At 48.0% G+C, this 21,073-nt stretch overlaps 1 protein-coding gene across 4 annotated transcripts in view; it reads right to left on the bottom strand.

The window, feature by feature from the left end:
* The window catches only part of LOC123761800 (uncharacterized), a 653,931-nt gene that overhangs the window by 591,606 nt on the left and 41,252 nt on the right, over positions 1-21,073 (bottom strand). For all 4 annotated transcript variants that reach the window (XM_069330457.1, XM_069330459.1, XM_069330458.1 and 1 more), the window contains one exon: positions 19,800-19,877. In XM_069330457.1, the coding sequence (XP_069186558.1) occupies positions 19,800-19,877 (78 nt within the window). The remainder of the gene's footprint in view (positions 1-19,799; positions 19,878-21,073) is intronic.

The following is a 21,073-nucleotide window of genomic DNA, read 5'->3' as shown; positions in this document are numbered from 1 at the left end:
TAAATTATGTGAGAAATCTTTAAAGAATTCTGACAAAGAAAGGGATCTAGGTTCTAGACAGAAAACTGTAACCTGAGAACCACATTAAGAACATTGTGCGAAGAGCCTATGCTACACTTTCTAACTTCAGAATTGCTTTTAAATACATGGATGGCAAAATACTAAAAAAAAAAACAGCGTTGAATGTAATGAAATGCCATTTTCTGGGTGAGACCCGGAGGCTCCCCGGATCTTTACCAGGCTGATATGCTAATGTCAGACTTTGGCATCAGTCATGTGTATGGAGTTCTAGGGCCTACCGGGGACCACGGCCAGGTTCTGGCCGTGGTCCCCTGTATGCTCCCCCTCAGAGAGGCAACGGGAGCAATGGCCTATTGAAACCCCTGTGTGGTTGGAAGCATTCTATGTCTGCCATCGTCCGGGTCAAGCATCCAGAAAGGTAAGCATCCCAAAACAAACCCCTATTCTGGTTAAACTTGCTACCAAAAGCCAAACTAGTGGATAGAACTCCCCAACAGAAAACAAGCAAACTAGTATGACGTCACACGTCACCGTGCCGCTGTCTGCACAGCTCCCCCCTCCCCGGGAGGGGGAAGGGGAGCCCCAGACCTCCCACGCCGGCTATCCACCCATCAGTTCTGAGACTGGATGTCAAAACACGTGAAAAACCACCAACCGGAGGGAGGGAGGGTTGCCGAGGAACCTCCGGGTCTCACCCAGAAAATGGCGTTTGATTACATTCAACATTGGTTTTCTTGGGGGAACCCCGTTGGCTCCCTGGAGCTAACTACCCACAGAAGAAGGTCAAAGGGACGGAACCGGGAGGCGGACACCATCTTGAGGTTATCTTGAGATGATTTCGGGGCTTTTAGTGTCCCCTCGGCCCGGTCCTCGACCAGGCCTCCACCCCCAGGAAGCAGCCCATGACAGCTGAATAACACCCAGGTACCTATTTTACTGCTAGGTAACAGGGGCATAGGGTGAAAGAAACTCTGCCCATTGTTTCTCGCCGGCGCCTGGGATCGAACCCAGGACCACAAGATCACAAGTCTAGCGTGCTGTCCGCTCGGCCGACCGGCTCCCATGCACCCCACAATGGAAACGAGACAACCGGCAGCAAAAGCCAACCCAAGGCGTCACAGCCCCGAAAAGGCCCGGGAACAACGAGACAACGAGCAGCAAGGCCCCTGTACGAACACCAAAGATCCGTGCCCGAATGACAGCAAGGACACGTTGCCCAGATGGCAGCAAGAGCAGCGTAGCCACGAACACCACGGGAATGTGGAAAGAACACAGGCAGGTTAGCCGCAAGAACACGGCTGACAACTCGGGACACCGTCACCCGCGAACAGGGAAGAACGGAACCGGATCAACTCAAAGCACTCCCCGGACACAGATACCGTGGCAAGCAAATAACAGCGGAGGGCTGCCACTGAACACAAAACATGACACACCCCTGGCCCGACCAACCAAACACCGACAATCCAAGGACCCCTCCAGAACGCAGCAGCCCCATCCCGAGCCAGAAAAGATGGAGACCACTGGCACCGAACAACCAAAACGCCAAAACCGAAGGAGCAGAAAACCCCTGTGGACGAGCAAGAAGCTCAGCAACCAGACCCCCAGAGGCAAATGCCAACAGGAAAAAGAGCCGATGAAAAAACAAACCAGAACCGAAGGGGCACCACCATTCGATAAGAAGACAGAGCACGCACACCAAAGACCAGGACGGTGCAAGCAGCGCATGAACAGGCCGGAGGCAAAACAACGCACGAGACAGCTGACTAACGGTGCAGAAGCAACACCAAGACCGAAAGTAAGCCGAAGCGGCTCCGCCAGCGCTACACAAAAAGAGGCGACAGTATGTGGCAAGATGACGGCCCCCAACCCCCACCAGAAAACCTAGCCGACGCTAACAAGAGTAGCCACCTAAGAAGGGACAGGAAAAGGAAGGACCGCCAAAATACCCCATACTGCCGCCAAAAGAAGAAGTACGCACGTGGGACACCTACCACAAAGCCACTCGACCACCAACCGGAGGCGAGACCGCGAGGCAGAACGTAAGCAGCCCCGACAAGGCCCCTCCAAGCCCAGGATAAGGCGGAGCCGTGGAAAGATCTCGGGCGCGCCCACCGAAGCCCAGGAGGCACAAGGAGATGGAACGTCTGTCGAACAGAAAACTCCCCAATGCAAGCAAGCCCGCCAGGAGATCAGAAACGATGGGTCCGACGCGAGACATTGCAAGACCCCAAAAAGCCAACAGCAGAGCAAGCCAGGAAAACCGAAGAAGGCATAAGGGTTGCCACCAGAATAGTACCTGAACCAAGGGGTACGACCAACTAAAACAGACCAAAACCAATAAGCGCACCATAGGACACAGGCTGAAAGAACGCCCAAGAAGCCAAGGAACGCACGAAGAACACCACTGCGGCAGAGGAGGAAACAAAAGGAACGCACAAGGAAGGGAAGCGGTAGAAACCGACCCCCCTCCCTACAGCAGCAAGTGCAGGCAAAACCGACCAAAGGAGATGCCAGGGAAGCGACTGGGGGAGAGGCAGGACAAAAGAGCTGAAGCACAAACCCCAGGAAACAACCAGGGATGGACAATCAGGCAGGAACAGAAACCCCATGCACAAGGAAGAGCCAAGCCAGGAACCCAAAGACCACAAAAAAATTAACAAGCAAACCCTAGGCACAAAACAGCAGCAAAGTGCCACACCACAACCGGACACAGGAACAAGGACACGCCACCGCGAAACACGTTACCAATGCACACGTGCAGTAGCAGCAACAGGCACCACCGCAACATGTAAATAGCAACTTGCCTCTGCAAAGGCAGAGAATGGTACAGGCAGACCCCAGACAGGGTCACGTTCACAGGGTCAACGGAGACACGACAGAACCCAGCAGGCCCAGGAACCTGCACACCAAGCGACCAACGGCGAAGATACCTGCTCGATACCTGATGGATGGGGTTCTGGGAGTTCATTTACACCCCAAGCCCGGCCCGAGGCTAGGCTAGACTTGTGCGAGGGTGGTCCACCAGCCTGTTGCTTGGAATGGCCCGAAGGCCCACATACCCACCACAGCCAGGATGGGCCGGAACCTCTATTTGAAAACAGGCTAGTGTTCCTTGGAAGTCCACGGATGCACCGGCAATATGGCGTATGCTCGCAGGTAGGACGTGTAACAACCGCAGACCTCTGATGGTTACACAGTGTCCCCCGATTGTGCCTATGGTACCACTGCACTCCACTGGTACTATCCTGCATGTTCTTCCATATAGGCAGGACCCAAGAGCCAGAGCTCAACCCCACAAGCACAACCAGGAGAGCCCTACCAGGTGTGTACATTACCAGCACCACAACCCACACACCTCATAACACGAAAGAGGTGGGTCCCCTGAATGACTCTAGCATGGGTTGGACATGCACATGAGTGGGACTGGAAGGGTTGAAAAGGGACAGTCACTGGTGTGCTAACAGTCTCATTCGTACACAAATATACCTAAATAAAGACAGGTATATAAACATCTCCGCATCCAGTGCCCGGCCGAAAGACGCCAGACCGCAAAAACTCACCTGTCGAACTGTGGGGGTTTTCTTTTTTGCTTTCACGACTGCAATGCATACGTCGCCAATGTACATGTGGCAGACGCTTCACGAAGCTGTCGGAATTAGCAGAATAGAAAATACGAGAGCAACTGTACAGGGCCTGGGAGCAAGGTCGAGTTAGAGTCCTTGAGGGTCTCTTCTCAGACCAGTCTCACCTGGTCCTGCTCCACGTTGATCGTTGGAATCTCCTCAATGATTTAACACTTTAAGGGACTCCTAGAGTCCTCATCACATTAATAATTTAGCGAATAATAGGCAACTCGGTGTGAAGACACTAGAACTGAAGGCTTCAGTATTTGATTGGCAGTATTCAGAAGTGGTTCAACGGAAACACCGCATAAAGCTTAACAGTAGTTTATTTACTAACTTAACCACTAATACACAGGATGCTTGATTTACTTTAGATTGGCGTCAGCAAAGCTATGGTTGTATTAGCAAGACTCTTGATGTCTGGCTAAATGACTCGTATCCACTCGTGGAGAAACACCTAACTTAACACAGTTGACAGCCAATCATTAACACGGCAACCTAATTGCCGGTATGCAAAGGGATCACAAGAGTTCCAACCGGATACTCGGTAATGATGATATGCAATAAATCAACAACTACACTGTCAATGGGACAGGCAATAACATGCACAATAATATTATCACACAATAACTAAATGTGTGGTGTATGTGAAGCTCACATTCACAGACTAGTGAAATGCAGTGATACCACACAGATAAACACGCATTCACCGTCAATTCACCTATAACCTGTGACAGGTATGAGAAGATGAGAACTGTGGTTGATACCTCAGATCAACACAGACACAATAAAACAATGACAAGATCTTGTATTTACAGATAGGGTACCTTTCCTTACTCACTCACTCACTCAGGCACATTTATACAAGCATTCGCAGGTGGCCTGACAGCTGGTTTCGCTTGTAGACACGGAGGGTACTTGCAGTAGGGCGTGCTGTATGCTTAACAGACAGACACACACACGCACACACTGGCACTGGCGATGAGTAAGGTGGTAACGTCACGTAGTAGTGAGGGCGACGGCAGCGGGCGCCTCGAGGTACTGAGGTACTGGGGTACACGCTCGGGACGAGTGGCGGCTGGCGGCGGCTGTGGTACCATGCAGGTACACTTGTGGTAAAGTCACACACAGGTTACTTAGGCGGCGGCACTGCCTTAGTTCACTCTAAGTCACTCACAACGATCTTTGTCACCAGGGGTTACCTGATACCAGTCTGTTTCGCTCTGGAGATTTGTCACTTTAGGCTTCTGAATAATATATTCACACTCGTGATTCTGGGCGAGTGTGTCGTATAATCTTCAGACGCTGAGTTAACTTGACGGTGAGGAATAGACAGTGTTCTTCTATCTATTGGCCGTTAGATAGAACAGGACACGTCCTCTATGCAAGAGATCCCTCACAAGAATGGTTTTGCAAGGGCTGCCGGGCATCTCGTGGCACCCAGCACAAAAGAGTTACAATTTGACCAATGGCATTGCAGCAAATGAGCGGGAACCAATCAGAATGACCGTTCGATGAGCAGAAGCAGGAGTGACGTCATGAACACGTCACGACCACGTCATAGCTGTTATTCACCATCGCGCCGGTTGACCCCAGAGGTCAGACGGTCTGGCGTCTACCCTCTGTCTCTCACGCGGGCAACAGCACATGTACTCACTGACCCTTGGTGGCAAGTGTGCTTAATTCCCTGTATCTACTTCCTGCCTGGACATACGGTGGCCTCCGTATTATAAAAGTGTTCCTGGTTAAGTGGGCATTCTGGAGATACCCAACATGCCAGGTCACTATCCAGGGTTAACAGAAATAGGACCTAGTGCACAAGATCGGTGCACTGTGCACAGCAATGAGCAATTCCTGTCAGCTAAAGGAGAATCTTGAGACACTCTCTCACACGAACGGAGGCACGAACGTGACACGACCCAACAGTGCCCAGAAGATCCTGGGAGCACCGCCAGGTGAAGAAGCCAGAGCTGGACACGCAGGAGAGCAGGGTAGAGGCGAAGGAGGAGGCCCACACCCATTACACAGGGAAAACCTCGGCGTTCTCCCTACAGCTTGACTCCAGGGCAACCCCGGAGCAAAGGGGCACATACCGGAGAAGAGAGAAGAGCGAGAAGCGAAGCACCTGAGAAAAAAGGGCGCAAAACACCAGCACTGAAACACACCGCCCAGACCAAAACTAACTTCCACAGCGCATGCGTACGACACGCTGGCCGAACCGCACAACCCGCGCTGCGGGAAGGCGCCAACCAAGACAGTATCCACTCAATTTAACGGCCTCTTTTATACCGATTTGCAGGTATTAATGACCGGTTTGGGAGACCGGTATCTGAAGCCTGCTATACCGGTCTGGCGGTCGATATTACCGACGGTCGGTATTGGATTTGTTGTGGCATCAGCGTCCCCTCACATGGCGACCAGGCCACCGACTAGGATCGTCCAGAGTCATATACTACATCTTAATTTTCTTTTAAAATGATTCAGTTTAATGAAGAAAATTCTAAATTATTATTAATAAAATATTTTGAAACAGTTTTTATTAGGCAAAAGTCTTTGTTTTCTTATTAAATACCTTTTATAGTATAGACACTAGGTATTTTTTTCCCCACGGACCTAGAATGTACTCCGCTGGGCCATGTGTTCCCATTGTTTACTGTGAACTCGCGCGGCTAGCTTCAATTGTGAAGGATATTACTGTACTGTTAATTGTGATCTTTTTAATTTACAAAATGCCAAAAGTTACCCAAAGGAAGCGCCCGACGGTTGCACAGAAGCTGGAGTTAATTAAGAAACTCGATAAAGGATATTCTCATGCACGAGCAGCAGCAGAGTTTAACATCGGGAAAAGTACAGTAAGTGACATAAAGAAACAAAAGGATACTCTATTAAAATATGTGAGCACAACAGAGTAATTACCTAAGTGTAATTACCTAAGTGTAGTTACAGGATGAGAGCTACGCTCGTGGTGTCCCGTCTTCCCAGCACTCTTTGTCATATAACGCTTTGAAACTACTGACGGTCTTGGCCTCCACCACCTTCTCACTTAACTTGTTCCAACCGTCTACCACTCTATTTGCGAAGGTGAATTTTCTTATATTTCTTCGGCATCTGTGTTTAGCTAGTTTAAATCTATGACCTCTTGTTCTTGAAATTCCAGGTCTCAGGAAGTCTTCCCTGTCGATTTTATCAATTCCTGTTACTATTTTGTATGTAGTGATCATATCACCTCTTTTTCTTCTGTCTTCTAGTTTTGGCATAATTAATGCTTCTAACCTCTCCTCGTAGCTCTTGCCCTTCAGTTCTGGGAGCCACTTAGTAGCATGTCTTTGCACCTTTTCCAGTTTGTTGATGTGCTTCTTAAGATATGGGCACCACACAACAGCTGCATATTCTAGCTTTGGCCTAACAAAAGTCATGAACAATTTCTTTAGTATATCGCCATCCATGTATTTAAATGCAATTCTGAAGTTAGAAAGCATAGCATAGGCTCCTTGCACAATATTCTTTATGTGGTCCTCAGGTGATAGTTTTCTATCTAGAACCACTCCTAGATCTCTTTCTTTATCAGAATTCTTTAAAGATTTCTCACATAATATATAGGTTGTGTGGGGTCTATGTTCTCCTATTCCACATTCCATAACATGACATTTATTAACATTAAATTCCATTTGCCAAGTGGTGCTCCATATACTTATTTTGTCCAGGTCTTCTTGAAGGGCATGACAGTCATCTAAATTTCTTATCCTTCCTATTATCTTAGCATCATCAGCAAACATGTTCATATAATTCTGTATACCAACTGGTAGATCATTTATGTACACAATAAACATCACTGGTGCAAGAACTGAACCCTGTGGTACTCCACTTGTGACATTTCTCCATTCCGATACATTGCCTCTGATTACTGCCCTCATTTTTCTATCAGTCAGAAAATTTTTCATCCATGTGTGTACTACTTCTGGTGCTGGATGTTAGAGAAAAACAGTAAAGTCTGGTCAGTATCCACAATTGGATGCTGCAGTGTATAAGTGGTTTATTCAGCACCGCACAATTGGCATGGCAATAAGATTTGAAGAGCTTAAAGTTACAGCAAGTAAACTTGCCATTCAATTACGTATAAAAGATTTCAATGCAAGTGATGGGTGGGTTGGAAGATTTAAGGCTCGGCATAACATTTCAAACACCAAAAAAATTTCTGGCGAGTCGTCAAGTGCTGATCCCACTAATGTTGATTCATTCAAGGCTAAATTAAACGAGTACATTGTCAGTAATAATTTAAGCAAATATCAAGTATATAATGCTGACGAGACTGGGTTTATGTGGCGAGCTGTACCAAGTACATCCTTAACCAGTAGGATGCAGGAAAATATTCCTGGATGAAAGATAAGCAAGGAACGACTCTCAGTCTTGCTCTGTGCTAATGCTGATGCCTCTCACAGGACAAAATGTGCTGTGGTAGGCAAGTCTAAAAATCCTCGAGCCTTAAAAAATATAATGCAGGCATTACCCGTAATATATTACAGTTCTAAGAAATCATGGTTTAATCAAACAATATTTACAAACTGGTTTGAAAACCACTTTTGCAAAGAAGTCAGAGAATTCCAGATCAACAAATGTGGAATAAAGGCCAGTGAGGTTAAGGCATTGTTGCTGCTAGATAATGCTCCTGCTCATCCCATTAGCAAGTTAATTTCAAGGGATGGCAGAATAAAATGCATGGCACTTCCACCAAACACAACATCCTTGATCCAGCCCATGGACCAAGGTGTTATCCTTGCTGCTAAACGTATGTACCAAACAGCAATGCTTGAAGATGTTTTAGTTGTTTTACCTAGCGAGGAAGATGAATTGACAGGAAAGGATACAAGGGCTCAAAGAACACTAGAAAATCTAAAAAAGTACACAATCAGGGAAGCAATATTCCACTGGGCTAGGCTTTGGAATAAAGTGAAAGAAACCACACTAACAAATTCATGGAAGAAACTGTTAACAGAGAGGCCTAGATGCGATGCAGCAGTATCTGATAGTGAATTCGAAGGTTTTGAAAATGAAGCCAATGATTTTGAAGGGTTTGAAGAAACGATCCGAACCATGTTGCTCCAAGCTGGTCAGGGTGTACAAGTGAATGATATCAATGAATGGTTAGAAAATGATTACGATCCTGGTTATGAATTGTTAACTGAAGAACAGATTGCGCAAAGTGTTCTCGGAAATGACTCTGATGACTCTGATGATGACTCGGACGATGTTGGTGAGGCTCTGCCTAGAGGTGTCGGATATCAGAAAAGATTGGAACAAGTTGAGGAACTCATTGAATATTCAAGAAAAATTAAACATGAGGTTGTTGGAAATTTTTATGTACACCTTACAGCCTTAAAGCAATGTCTCAGAACGTTAGCCAGAAAATCAGATTCAGACAAAAATAGATAAATTCATGATTTCAACGGTTCATGAAAAATCTTCGTCGACAAGCCCTGCTGCATCCGCCGATGCAGAATTACCATCGACAAGTCGTGGAGCATCCGCCGGCAACGAATGCTCTGCAAGCCATGTTGCACACACCATGCTGAATTCCCAGCAACGAATGCTCTACAAGCCATGTTGCACCCGCCGATGCTGAATTCCCACCAACAAGTCGTGGAGCATCCACCAGCAACGAATGCTCTACAAGCCATGTTGCACCCGCCGATGCTGAATTCCCACCAACAAGTCGTGACAAGTCATCCACTAACGATATAAAATATGATTGAAAGGCATATAAATTAGTGTAAAAAGTGTTGATAGAGTACAGTATTATAAGTGTTAATGATTAATTAAGCCTAGACAAAAAGATACTGTACAGTGTAAATATACAGTAGAAATAATTGTCAATAGTGAAGTAGAATTAGACCTCATGTGAATTAGTAGTAAGCCTAGCTGTTGTATGAAGTGAGTGCCTGAAAATAAGTGTACATACAGTATGTACCCTGTATACAATATAAACAATATAAAACAAACGCTGCAGAGGATGACGTAATCTTTACAGCTTCGTACCTGGTTGATACCTGGTTGATACCTGGTTGATGGGTTTCTGGGAGTTCTTCTACTCCCCAAGCCCGGCCTGAGGCCAGGCTTGACTTGTGAGAGTTTGGTCCATTAGGCTGTTGCTTGGAGCGGCCCGCAGGCCCACATACCCACCACAGCCCGGTTGGTCCGGCACCCCTTGGAGGAATAAATCTAGTTTCCTCTTGAAGATGTCCACAGTTGTTCCGGCAATATTTCTTATGCTTGCTGGGAGGGTGTTGAACAACCGTGGACCTCTGATGTTTATACAGTGTTCTCTGATTGTGCCTATGGCACCTCTGCTCTTCACTGGTTTTATTCTGCATCTTCAGTAATCTTCAGCTTCATTAAAAATAAGTCAATTTACCAATTTTATTATAGTATTACAAGATATTAATTGTTTTTTTTCAACAAAAGCTACATATTAGTCTCTGCAAATGTATATTCTATCGTTAGCAGAGAAAAGGTGAGCTCAAAATATTTTGTCTTGGCTAGCTCTCAGTGACAAGGCTCGATCACCATTGTTATGGCCTGGCCGCCACAGCCTGTGTCATAACATTAAAAATACATTACCTGCACTGTTCAGGGTAAATCAAAACACATCTCTAAAATTTTATTGAGAAAATGTTAACAATCACTGATTGATACTTGAAATATTTTGCAATACAAAGGAATGAATCAATTTTTTCCCACCCATCTGGACTTGATCAGACCGTGTTCACACATCATCCATGCAGGAGCCAACAACTGGCTTAATCGTCGGCGTGGCACTAAATTGGAATGCAATTACACAATGAACTTTATTTAATTTTAGTTATACAGTATAAAATATATCCTACCTGAATGTTACTTGAAAAATTACCCGACCCGACTTAACTTCGGAAATAACGGAGCTCCGGAAATAACGACTAGGGTACAGCCCCATACAGGCCGTTAAATTGAGTGGATACTGTACTGCATAAGAAAAGTAGCCAAACAGAACGCAACCCTAGGGAACCGCGAAGTAGAAAAAACAACCCATCACACTGGACAGGAGCCAAAAGAGGAAGCAGGAACAACAAAACCGGCCAACTAAGCGAACACAAGGAGCCTAAAGGGAACCCAACCAGGCCATGAGTAGCCCAACTGGGATACAAGTAGCCCAATACGGCGACCCGGACGAGGAGCCGACAGACGTTCCAATAATACGGGAAGTAGCGAAAACCTTCCCGAACCCTCGAGAACACATAAGCAAACACCAGTCCCAAAAGAACACAAAGGCACAGTCGCACCCGAGACCAAAAGTCACGTAGAACCCCAAGAACGGGGAAACATGACGAAGACACCGTCCCAAAAATGGGGGGAGCATCCACCTACAGGACGGAACCAATCGACTCAAAGGCCAAGGAACCGAGCCCGGGGAGGGACCGACGCCCAACAGCACGTATGGCATGAGGGGAGGAAAAACCCCACTCCGTGTAACCACAAGCCCCGCCTAGAGGGTGGGAGAAAACCCCCACGGGGGGTCCTATGGGGCCAAGGCCCCCCAAGTCAGCCCCACCCCGGGAACCCACACGACAGGCCCCGGGGCCGAGCCGTCCCCCCAAAGCCCCGGCCGTACCAGAAAACCAGGGCAGCCACGAAAATACTAAGGAAGAGAGCCCACTGGCAGACTCTTACAATACGGCTGGAGGAACAGGCTCGAATGCCCCAGTCACTACCCCGGAAGGGGAATTCTCCGAGACTGCCCAAGTCTCAAAACCATCGAACCCCGCCCCGAACCTACAGACGGGAAGGAACCGGATGCAGGCAGGAAGGGGGAAACCAGGGTAAAGACAAGGGAGCGTGGAAGGAACCGAAGCAACCAACACCCCCAAGTCCCAACACAAACCAAAACGGGGCAGCCCTGGGGCTCCCGGGGAGCAAACAAATGAGAGCGTTGCCACCTACCAAGGCTGAAAGTGCAACACCCCTGCTGCCCACACCCGCTTAGTGAGCACAACTGGGTAACCGAGCCACAACAAGCAACGAAATTCGCAGGACTCTGGGTCGAAGGTGTCACCGACCCCACAGGAAGCAGACAGAGGCAAAACAGAGAGTCACCCTGAGACAAGCGGTGAGAGCAACCCTCAAACTCGCTGGAAGCGAGGAGGGGACTCTAGGGTCACATTCATTGAACCCGCGCTCCCCCAGGGGATTCTCGGGGTCCCGAGCATTTACTATAAGAGGACTCGCACTCGGGTAATCCCAGGCAGGGTACTGCTAACCAGCACCCAAAGCTACCAAACAACTTTCTAACAACTGAACCCCCGGGACGTGTACACTCACGGGGACCTAGCAGGGGGAACCACCAGAAAATACACAGAACACAAGGGACACAAGGGGCAAGAACGAAGGCAGACCACCCATCAGGTAGATAAACAAAAATAAAAAAAAAAACTCGCAAGAGGACAACGTACCCAAGCGAAACAGAGCCTGCCGCCATGATTGGTGAAAACAAGCTGCACAGTACCCTGTGCCCCACCAGTGCAAAACTGCCCTTTACCCTAAGGCGAACAAGGGAGACAGAACACCCGAGCACACAAAAAGCAGCCGAAAACCAAGCAGTAAACGGCCTAGCAGGGGCAGAACCCAAGGAACTTGTGGAAGGTGGCCCCAAGGGCAGTACTTACAGGACACCTAGGGAAAGGAACCCTAGGCGCATGCAGCCCGAGTACTGGAGACTCACTCCCGGCTCACGCACCACCTAGAAGACAGACACCACTCTCTAGATACAGTGCTGAAACAACTACTGGAACCGGAGCACACAACCGGTGCCTATAGCATCAGCCGAAGAACTGATGGGTGGTTAGCGGGTGGAGATCTGGGGCTCCCCCTTCCCCCTCCCGGGGAGGGGGGAGCTGCACAGACAGCGGCGCGGTGACGTGTGACGTCATACTAGTTTGCTTGTTTTTTGTTGGGAGTTCTATCCACTAGTTCAGCTTTTGGTAGCAATTTTAACCAGAATAGGGGTTTGTTTTGGAATGCTTACCTTTCTGGATGCTTGATCCAGTTGATGGCAGACATAGAATGCTTCCAACCACACGGGGGTTTCTATAGGCCATTGCTCCCCTTGCCTCTCTGAGGGGACCAGGTTCTGGCCGTGGTCCCCGGTAGGCCCTAGAACTCCATACACATGACTGATGCCAAAGTCTGACATTAACATATCAGCCTGGTAAAGCTCCGGGGAGCCGATGGGGCTCTCCCCAGAAAATTGTTCACGACTTTTGTTAGACCAAAGCTGGAATATGCAGTGGTAGTATGATGCCCATATCTTAAGAAGCACATAAACAAACTGGAAAAGGTGCAAAAACATGCCACTAGGTGGCTCCCAGAACTGAAGGACAAGAGCTACAAGGATAGGTTAGAGGCATTAAATATGCAAAAGGTAGAAGAAAAAGGGGCAATATGATCACTACGTACAAAATAGTAACAGGAATTGATAAAATAGATAGGGAAGAATTCCTGAGACCCAGAACTTAAAGAACAAGAGGTCATAGATTTAAACTAATGAAACAAAGCTGCCGGTGAAATATAAGAAAACTCTCTTTTGTAAACAGAGTGGTAGACAGTTGGAACAAGTTAGGTGAGAAGGTGGTGGAGGCCAAAACCGTCAGTAATTTCAAAGCGTTATATGACAAAGAGTGCTGGGAAGACAGGACACCACGAGCGTAGCTCTCATCCTGTAACTACACTTAGGTAATTACAGTTCTGTGGCTGATGTGAGACTAGCAGTCGTGTGACTCTGGTTCCAAACGTTTTCCAGTGCTGTGCCTTATAGTGTGGTCCTGTCCTGTGGTGGTGTGAGAGCCAGGAGTAATTTAACCAGTACTCGGGCTGCATGCGCTTAGGGTTATCTTCCCTAGGTGCCCTGTAAGTACTGCCTTTGTGGCTTGGGGTTCCCTTCCACAAGTTGCTTGAGGCCTACCTCCATCGTGGTCTTTGGTGCTTAGAGATTGCCCGCCCTTGAAGTCGGCTGGGGTGTTTCATGCACCCGTTTGCCTCTGGGTAGGAGGTAGCTTTGTCACTGGTAGGGGTGCAAGGTACTGTGCAGCTTGTTTTCACCATATAACAGTGGCTGGCTCTGTTCTGCTTGGGTCGTTGTGCTCTTGCGGGGTTTTTCTTTTCGTTTTGTTTTCCCTTCCTGGTGGGGGGGGGGGTCTGCTCTTGGTGTTGATACCTCTTATTTATATTGATGGTCTTCCACTAGGTGCCCAAAAGTGTAGATGTCCTGGGGGTTCAGCTTTTAGCAGTTCGTTTGGCAGTTTGGGTGCTGGTTAGCAGTACCTTGCCTGGGCTTTCCTAAGCAGAGCGTCTCAGGGCCCTGGAAGCCCCCCCACTGGGGCTCAGTTGTCCGATGGATGCGTCCTCTGGGTCCCATTTCGCTTTGTGCGAGTTTGAGGGTGGCTCTTTCGTTTTGTCTCAGGGTGACAATTACCTGTTCTGTCTCCATCATGCTGCCTGTTGGGTCGGTTACACCTTCGACCTGGAGCCCTGTGAGTTATCTTGAGGGTATCTTGAGATGATTTTGGGGCTTAGTGTGCCTGCGGCCCGGTCCTTGACCAGGCCTCCACACCCAGAAAGCAGCCTGTGACAGCTGACTAACTCCCAGGTACCTATTTACTGCTAGGTAACAGGGGCATTAGGGTGAAAGAAACTCTGCCCATTGTTTCTCGCCGGCACCCGGGATCGAACCCGGGACCACAGGATCATGCGTCCAGTGTTCTGTCCGCTCAGCCACATTGCTTGCATGTACTCTGCTTCACCCAGTCGCTCTGATCTTGGTATCCGGGTGCAGGCAGCTTCGGCTTTACATGCACGTTATAGATTGGTGTAGTGTGCTAGGTTGGTTGCCCGGATGCCCCGAGACTGCCCCGTTTTGGTTATTGGGACCCGGATTTGTGGGCGTTAGTCGCTTCGGCTTTGGTTTCGTCCTCACCCCTTTGTCCTTCTCATGCTGTTGTTCATCCTGTTCCTTTCCCCCCCTGCTCTTGGATCCAAAGCGTCTGAGGGTTTTGGAGTTAGGGCAGGGTTTAGTTGGCGGTGAGACTAGAGCGGTTTCAGGGGATGTCCCTTCCAGTGTGACGACGGAGGCATTCGAGCCTGTTCCCCCAGCCGCCGGTGCTTCTGGGTCTGACTAGTGGCCACTGTCTTTCCAGCTTTTCCGGTTGACTTTGCCTTTTCTTTTGAGGTAGAGGGTTTGGAGGACAGCTTGGCCCTGGGGCCCTGGTGTGGAGGTTTTCGGGGCAGGGGGAGGAGCTAACATTGGGGGGCTTGGCCCCCATTTGACCCCACTTGGGTTTCGGTACCCTCTGTGTGGGGGCTTGTTACAGGGGGTGGGATTTTCTTATCCTCCCTCCCTGTATGAGTTTGATATGGCATTGGCTCCCTCCCAGGATTCGGTTCCGGGTTCCCTTGTGTTCTTTGGTCCCTTCCTTCCGGAGGTTTTCTGCCTCCCGCATCCCACCTTATAAGGCACGGGAGGCTCATGCAGCTTACCTTCTGTGTGACTCAGATTACGCCTCGATAATGGATCTTGCCTCTTTTGAGTTTGGTTCTTCCTTTCCTTACTTGGTGCGTTACAAGGTTCTGGAGTCATCCTAGTTGGCAGACTGTAAAATCTTTTCGTTGAGGGCATGGCATACGTTCTGTCGGTCCCACATGCTTGAGTGGCAAGAAGCTCTTTTTCGAGGCTCTTACCGTTGTTCAGGTTTACCTTGGGGGGTGAGTTTGAACGCTTCAATGCATGTTTGTTCGCCCCTGTCCTTCTACGGGACGTCAGCCAGGTGTAGCGTCACGTGCAGGTTTCCTCCCTTTCACCGACTCTGGAAGCTGATGACTTGCGTGCCCGTGGCCATTTGGCTTTAGTCCTGCGTTTCTTTTCCCTTCTCGAGCTGTCTTCGGACTGGCTTCAGGAGAACGTAGAGGCGCTGAGTGCCGATCCTGGGTCTGGTGCGCTGGTCTCAGCGGTGCAGGCATCGGTTGCCTTGTTGAAGCTGTTTGTGATGCTCCTGCAGGAGGCGATATCTCTGTTCTTTGCTTCTCGTCTTGCATGCCGTCAGGCGGTGCCCGCTTAAGTCTTTAGAATCTACATGGGCACTGGCTCTTGGGTGTTCTTCAACTTTTTGTCCTTTGCTGTTTGCAGAGTTTGCGGTGGTGCAGTATCTGCAAGCGGCTTCTTAAAGTTGTCGTCCCATGTCGCATTTGTTGGTTTTACAGGGGGGGGGGGGGCTGTGGGGGTTCTTCCTGGAAAGATCGTGTAAGGGCTTGGGTTTCCTCCTGTCGTGGTAGGCCAGTAGTGCCAGTTTCTGAGCTCACACAGCCTTCAGAGCCGGTGACATGTGGTCAGCGCGGTGATTGCTCTGCTTGTCGTCCGGCTTCTTGTAAGGGGGCGTCAGCCCTTTCGCAGTTTGTCCCATTGACGTGGGGATAGGGAGGAAGCTCGCACTGTTTGCCTATGCCTGGTCCATGATTTGTGGGCATTTTCGATCGTTTCTTGCTGCATGCTGTGGTGGGGGGTTGGGGCTGGAGGGGCATGCCTCTTCTCCTGCGCTCTGTCAGCTCATCTTGGAGTGGGTTTGCTTGGGCATGGTCGAAACGTCCTCATCCTTCAGGTGAGTTTCCCCGCCTGCTTCGGTTCCAAAACAGGACTGCAAGGACCTGCGGTTCATTCTGAACTTGTCCCGTCTGAACCCCCTGGGTCTATTGCCCCTCCTTTCAGATGATTACTCTGATGTAATCATGACAGAGACTCCAAGGCTCCAAGAGATGATAGGTCTGTCATCTATTGGAGCTGGGTGCTTGGATGGTGTCCCTGGATCTTAAAACACATATTGATATGTACCAATTCATCCAGGGTTTAGGGATTGGCTCAGTTTTGTTGTGGGGTCCCAGCCAGTCTGTATGTCTGCTCGCCAGGGATTTAGTTCTTTCCCAGCTCGCCGGGTTCAGATTCCTGGAGAACTAGACAAAGTCCCATCTGGTTCCCTCTCAGGTTTGGTCTTAGCTGGGTCTTGTGTGGGACTCTCGGACTGCTTCCTTGTCCCTCCCTCCGGAGGCTCTGCTGAGGCTGCGGTCCCGCCTTCATCTGTTTCTAGGGGGCTCCTGGGTAACGCAGTGGTTGCTCGAGGGTTTATGCAGGAGTCTGAATTTCGCCGTGATGGTCTACCCGCCGAGCCAGGTCTGGCTTCGTCTACTGTTCTGGTTCCTTTGGGACATCTCTTCCGCCTCTCTCACGATTGCTGGGTTCAGCCACCTGGTGCCTTACGTTAGCTGCTGTATCGCTGGCTTTCTCCTCTTGGGTTTTTTTGGGGTTCAGTGCCTTGGCGCCTATCTGAGCCCTTGCTCGATGTGTTCATGGACGTGTCGTCTCTTGGCTGAGGCTTTGTGACCAGTGCTCACCAGGTCAGCCAGGAGTGGTGGGGTCCATCCTTCCGTCGGGCCCACAGCACTGTGCAGGAGTTCACAGCGGTGTGTATGTCACTTCGGAAGATTCAGGTCGTTCGCAGACTGACGGTTCGGTTCCATTCGGACTCCTCCCTGATGGTTCATTGCTTGAACCGCGGGGGTTACTGTTCGGTGTGGTTGGCTCTCCTAGCCGTTCATGTTTGGAGGGTGTCCAACGTCCTGGCAGAAGGTCTGTTTCGGTTCATTCCCCTGCCCACGGAATGGACGGTAGACCCCAACTCGTTCAGTTGGCTCTGCTGGACATACAGGCTCCCGGAGGTGGACCTATTCATGTCAGCGTTGTCAAGGCATTTTCTGATATATGTGGTGCCCTTCCCTGACTGCAAGGTTCTCGGGGGTCGATGCCTTCAGGCAGGACTGGTCGAGGTGGGGTTACCTGTACCTCTTCCCACCCGGTTCCGCTGTTGCTCCAGGTCCCTGATTTGTTTGGAGACTTACCAAGGAAGAGTAGTCCTCTTGGCCCTTTGGTGGCTGACCCAGCCTTGGTTTCAGGCACTGCTTGTTTGGTGTCCGAACCCGGGGGTCTTCCCGTGGCTCCGCCTTTTTTAACAGATCGGGCCAGTCTGTTATGTAGCCGATTCGATCTTCTCCTCAAGTCTACAAGTCCTATCTTTCTGACGCAGGTCTATCACCACTTGTATGGGGAGCAGGTGGCTTTAATGATAGTGTCTCACTTGCATGCTTTGTCTCAGCGGCAGTATGAAGTTTAATAGCGGTCCTTTCATTATTTCTTGTCCCACCATAGGTTAGCTTCTGTTTCGGATCAGGTTGTCCTGTCCATCCTTTCTTGGTTGTTTCAAAACCGTCATCTTATGCCGAATACTGTCGTCTCATATCGTGCGGCACTGGCGAAGCCGCTGCAGCTTGCGTTCGGGGTGCTCAGGGTGCTTCATGCTCTCCTCCGGCGTAGAGGTGTCTGCTCTTTTGGTCCTGGTGGTAGGTTTGTTCGTTTGCAGCCATCTCCTCCTTTTCTAGTGAAGAATGAAACTGCTGCTTTCCGGAGGGGTCCTTGGGTTTGTTGATGGTGCTTCACCCTTACCTGCTCGTCATGACCTCGGTGGACGGGAACGCGCTTCTGGTTGACCCGGTTTCCCTTCTCCTCTGTTCTAGAGTTCAGGTCTCCCGAGGTTGTCAGTAGGGTTATTCAGTCCAGCCAGCCTGCAGTTTATCCTCATGCCCATGATGTTCGTAAATTTGCTGCATTGGCTGCTGTTTTCAGTAACATGTCTTGGACTAACATTTGGACACGAGGTTTTTGGAGGTCGAATAGTCCTGGCTGCTCGCTACCTAGTCAATGTTCCTGGCCCTAGTCGGGCGTGTGTCGCATTGGGTCGGCGGTTGCAGCCAATTGTCTCGCCTTCGAGTTGAGGAGCGAGTGGCGACCGCCTCCCGGGTAAGTCCCTCTTGTTTTATCCTTGGTTAAATAGTTCCAGGGAGCTGAAGGGGCTCCCTCCAGAAAACCAGCGTTGAACGTAATGAAACGCCATTTTCTGGGTGAAACCCGGAAGCTCCCCGGCAACCCTCCCACCCTTAAGTTGGCGGTTTTCGCAGTTTTGATATCTAGCCTCAGAAATGTGGGTGGATAACTGGCATGGGGGGGTCTGAGGCTCTCTCTCCCATTCCCCCTCTCGGGAAGGGGGAGAAGGAAGGGGAGCAATAGCAGCATGGTGACAGTTGTGACGTCATGCTCATTTCCTCGTTTTAGTTTGAGGAGTTCTGTCCAACACTTCAGCTATCAGTAGCAATTTTTTAAACAGATAGGGTTTGTTTTGGGGCGTCTGCCTTTCTGGGTGCCTGATGCAGTCGATGGCAGACATAGAATGTTTCCAACCACACGGGGGTTTAAACCACAGCCTCTCTGAGGGGGGCCAGGCCCAGGGGCGTGGTCCCCAGTAGGCCTAAGAACTCTATTCGCTTGACTGATGCCAGGTCTCTGGGTCTCACCCAGAAAATGGCATTTCATTACATTCAATGCTGGTTTTGAAGGTGAAGTTTCCATATATTAGTCAAGATGAGGGCAACCCAGAACTTGTACCTGATGAAAAACCACTTTCTTTTCCTTGAAGTCAAAGGTTCTTTTGATTATTTCTATGATTTGGCCGACATTATTTTTCTTATTGCAGCTGCTATTTGTTTAGCAACTTTCATTGACTGGTGGATCCTGATAGTGGTGTTGATATGATAGTCATGATGTGCACTGTAATACCTAACTTTTAAGGTCTTGCATTTTTGAATATTGACAAGTATTTGCCAGTCTTCTGACCATTTATGGAGTTCATGTAGGTCACTTTGCAAGTCCTCAATATCATTTCTGCTTAACACTTAACCATGTATCTTTGGGTCATCAGTAGATTTGATGATGATGTTTGCAATATTCTTATCCATATCTTTGATGTATTTACCAAAAAGGATTGGCTCCAAGATGGAACCTTGTGGTATTCCACATCTAAAACATTACTTCCCTATATTGTTTTACTATATTCTGCAGCCTCTATACCCCCATGAAAGTGCAAAATGGGATAATGATGATCACAACTTCAGTTACTGCATCTGATTTGATCAGTTAATTATTACTGTTTATAAAAATCATTATTAATTTGTATGAACTGAACAGATTTATAAACTTACCAATGATATCAGATATTTCTGCAATCATCATGACAGCTTCTGAAGTTAAAACTGGCGAGGGAATATCCACTGAATAATCTGAAAAAATGATGATTATAAAAATTTGATAAATTTTATATTATATATATATATATATATATATATATATATATATATATATATATATATATATATATATATATATATATATATATATATATATATATATATATATTATTAAATATGACCGAAAAAGTAAGATTAATAATTCTAACACGAATTTTCTCAATCTTTCGTACATTACGCTTCACTGTTGGAGGTAAATCAAAAATCACTTCTCCAAAATTCATTTTTATTTCTAGTCTGACGCGACACGGGCGCGTTTCGTAAAACTTATTACATTTTCAAAGACTTCACAAATACACAACTGATTAGAACTTACGTCTCTCTGATATTATATCTACATTTGAGTGAGGTGGGAAGGATGATGTGGCATTAACACAAGACAGAACAGGGGATATTAATAGGGTATTAAAAGTATCAACACAAGACAGAACAGAAAACAATGGGTATTGAATAGAAGTGTTTGTAGAAAGCCTATTGGTCCATATTTCTTGATGCATCAAGAAATATGGACCAATAGGCTTTCTACAAACACTTCTATTCAATACCCATTGTTTTCTGTTCTGTCTTGTGTTGATACTTTTAATACCCTATTAATATCCCCTGTTCTGTCTTGTGTTAATGCCACATCATCCTTCCCACCTCACTCAAATGTAGATATAATATCAGAGAGACGTAAGTTCTAATCAGTTGTGTATTTGTGAAGTCTTTGAAAATGTAATAAGTTTTACGAAACGCGCCCGTGTCGCGTCAGACTAGAAATAAAAATGAATTTTGGAGAAGTGATTTTTGATTTACCTCCAACAGTGAAGCGTAATGTACGAAAGATTGAGAAAATTCGTGTTAGAATTATTAATCTTACTTTTTCGGTCATATTTAATAATATATGTCTACAGGAAAGACTGCTACCAAAATATACTAATATATATATATATATATATATATATTTTTTTTTCACGACTTTTCTAAGGCCAAAGCGGTTGCTTTGCATGCATATGCAGCGGTTGTGTGGTGCCCATATCTTAAGAAGCACATCAACAAACTGGAAAAGGTGCAAAGACATGCTACTAAGTGGCTCCCAGAACTGAAGGGCAAGAGCTACGAAGAGAGGTTAGAGGCATTAAATATGCCAAAACTGGAAGACAGAAGAAAAAGAGATGATATGATCACTA

This window comes from Procambarus clarkii, chromosome 24 (genome assembly GCF_040958095.1).
Source record: "Procambarus clarkii isolate CNS0578487 chromosome 24, FALCON_Pclarkii_2.0, whole genome shotgun sequence".
Taxonomy (NCBI): domain Eukaryota; kingdom Metazoa; phylum Arthropoda; class Malacostraca; order Decapoda; family Cambaridae; genus Procambarus; species Procambarus clarkii.
This window is presented reverse-complemented; position numbering and strand designations above follow the sequence as displayed.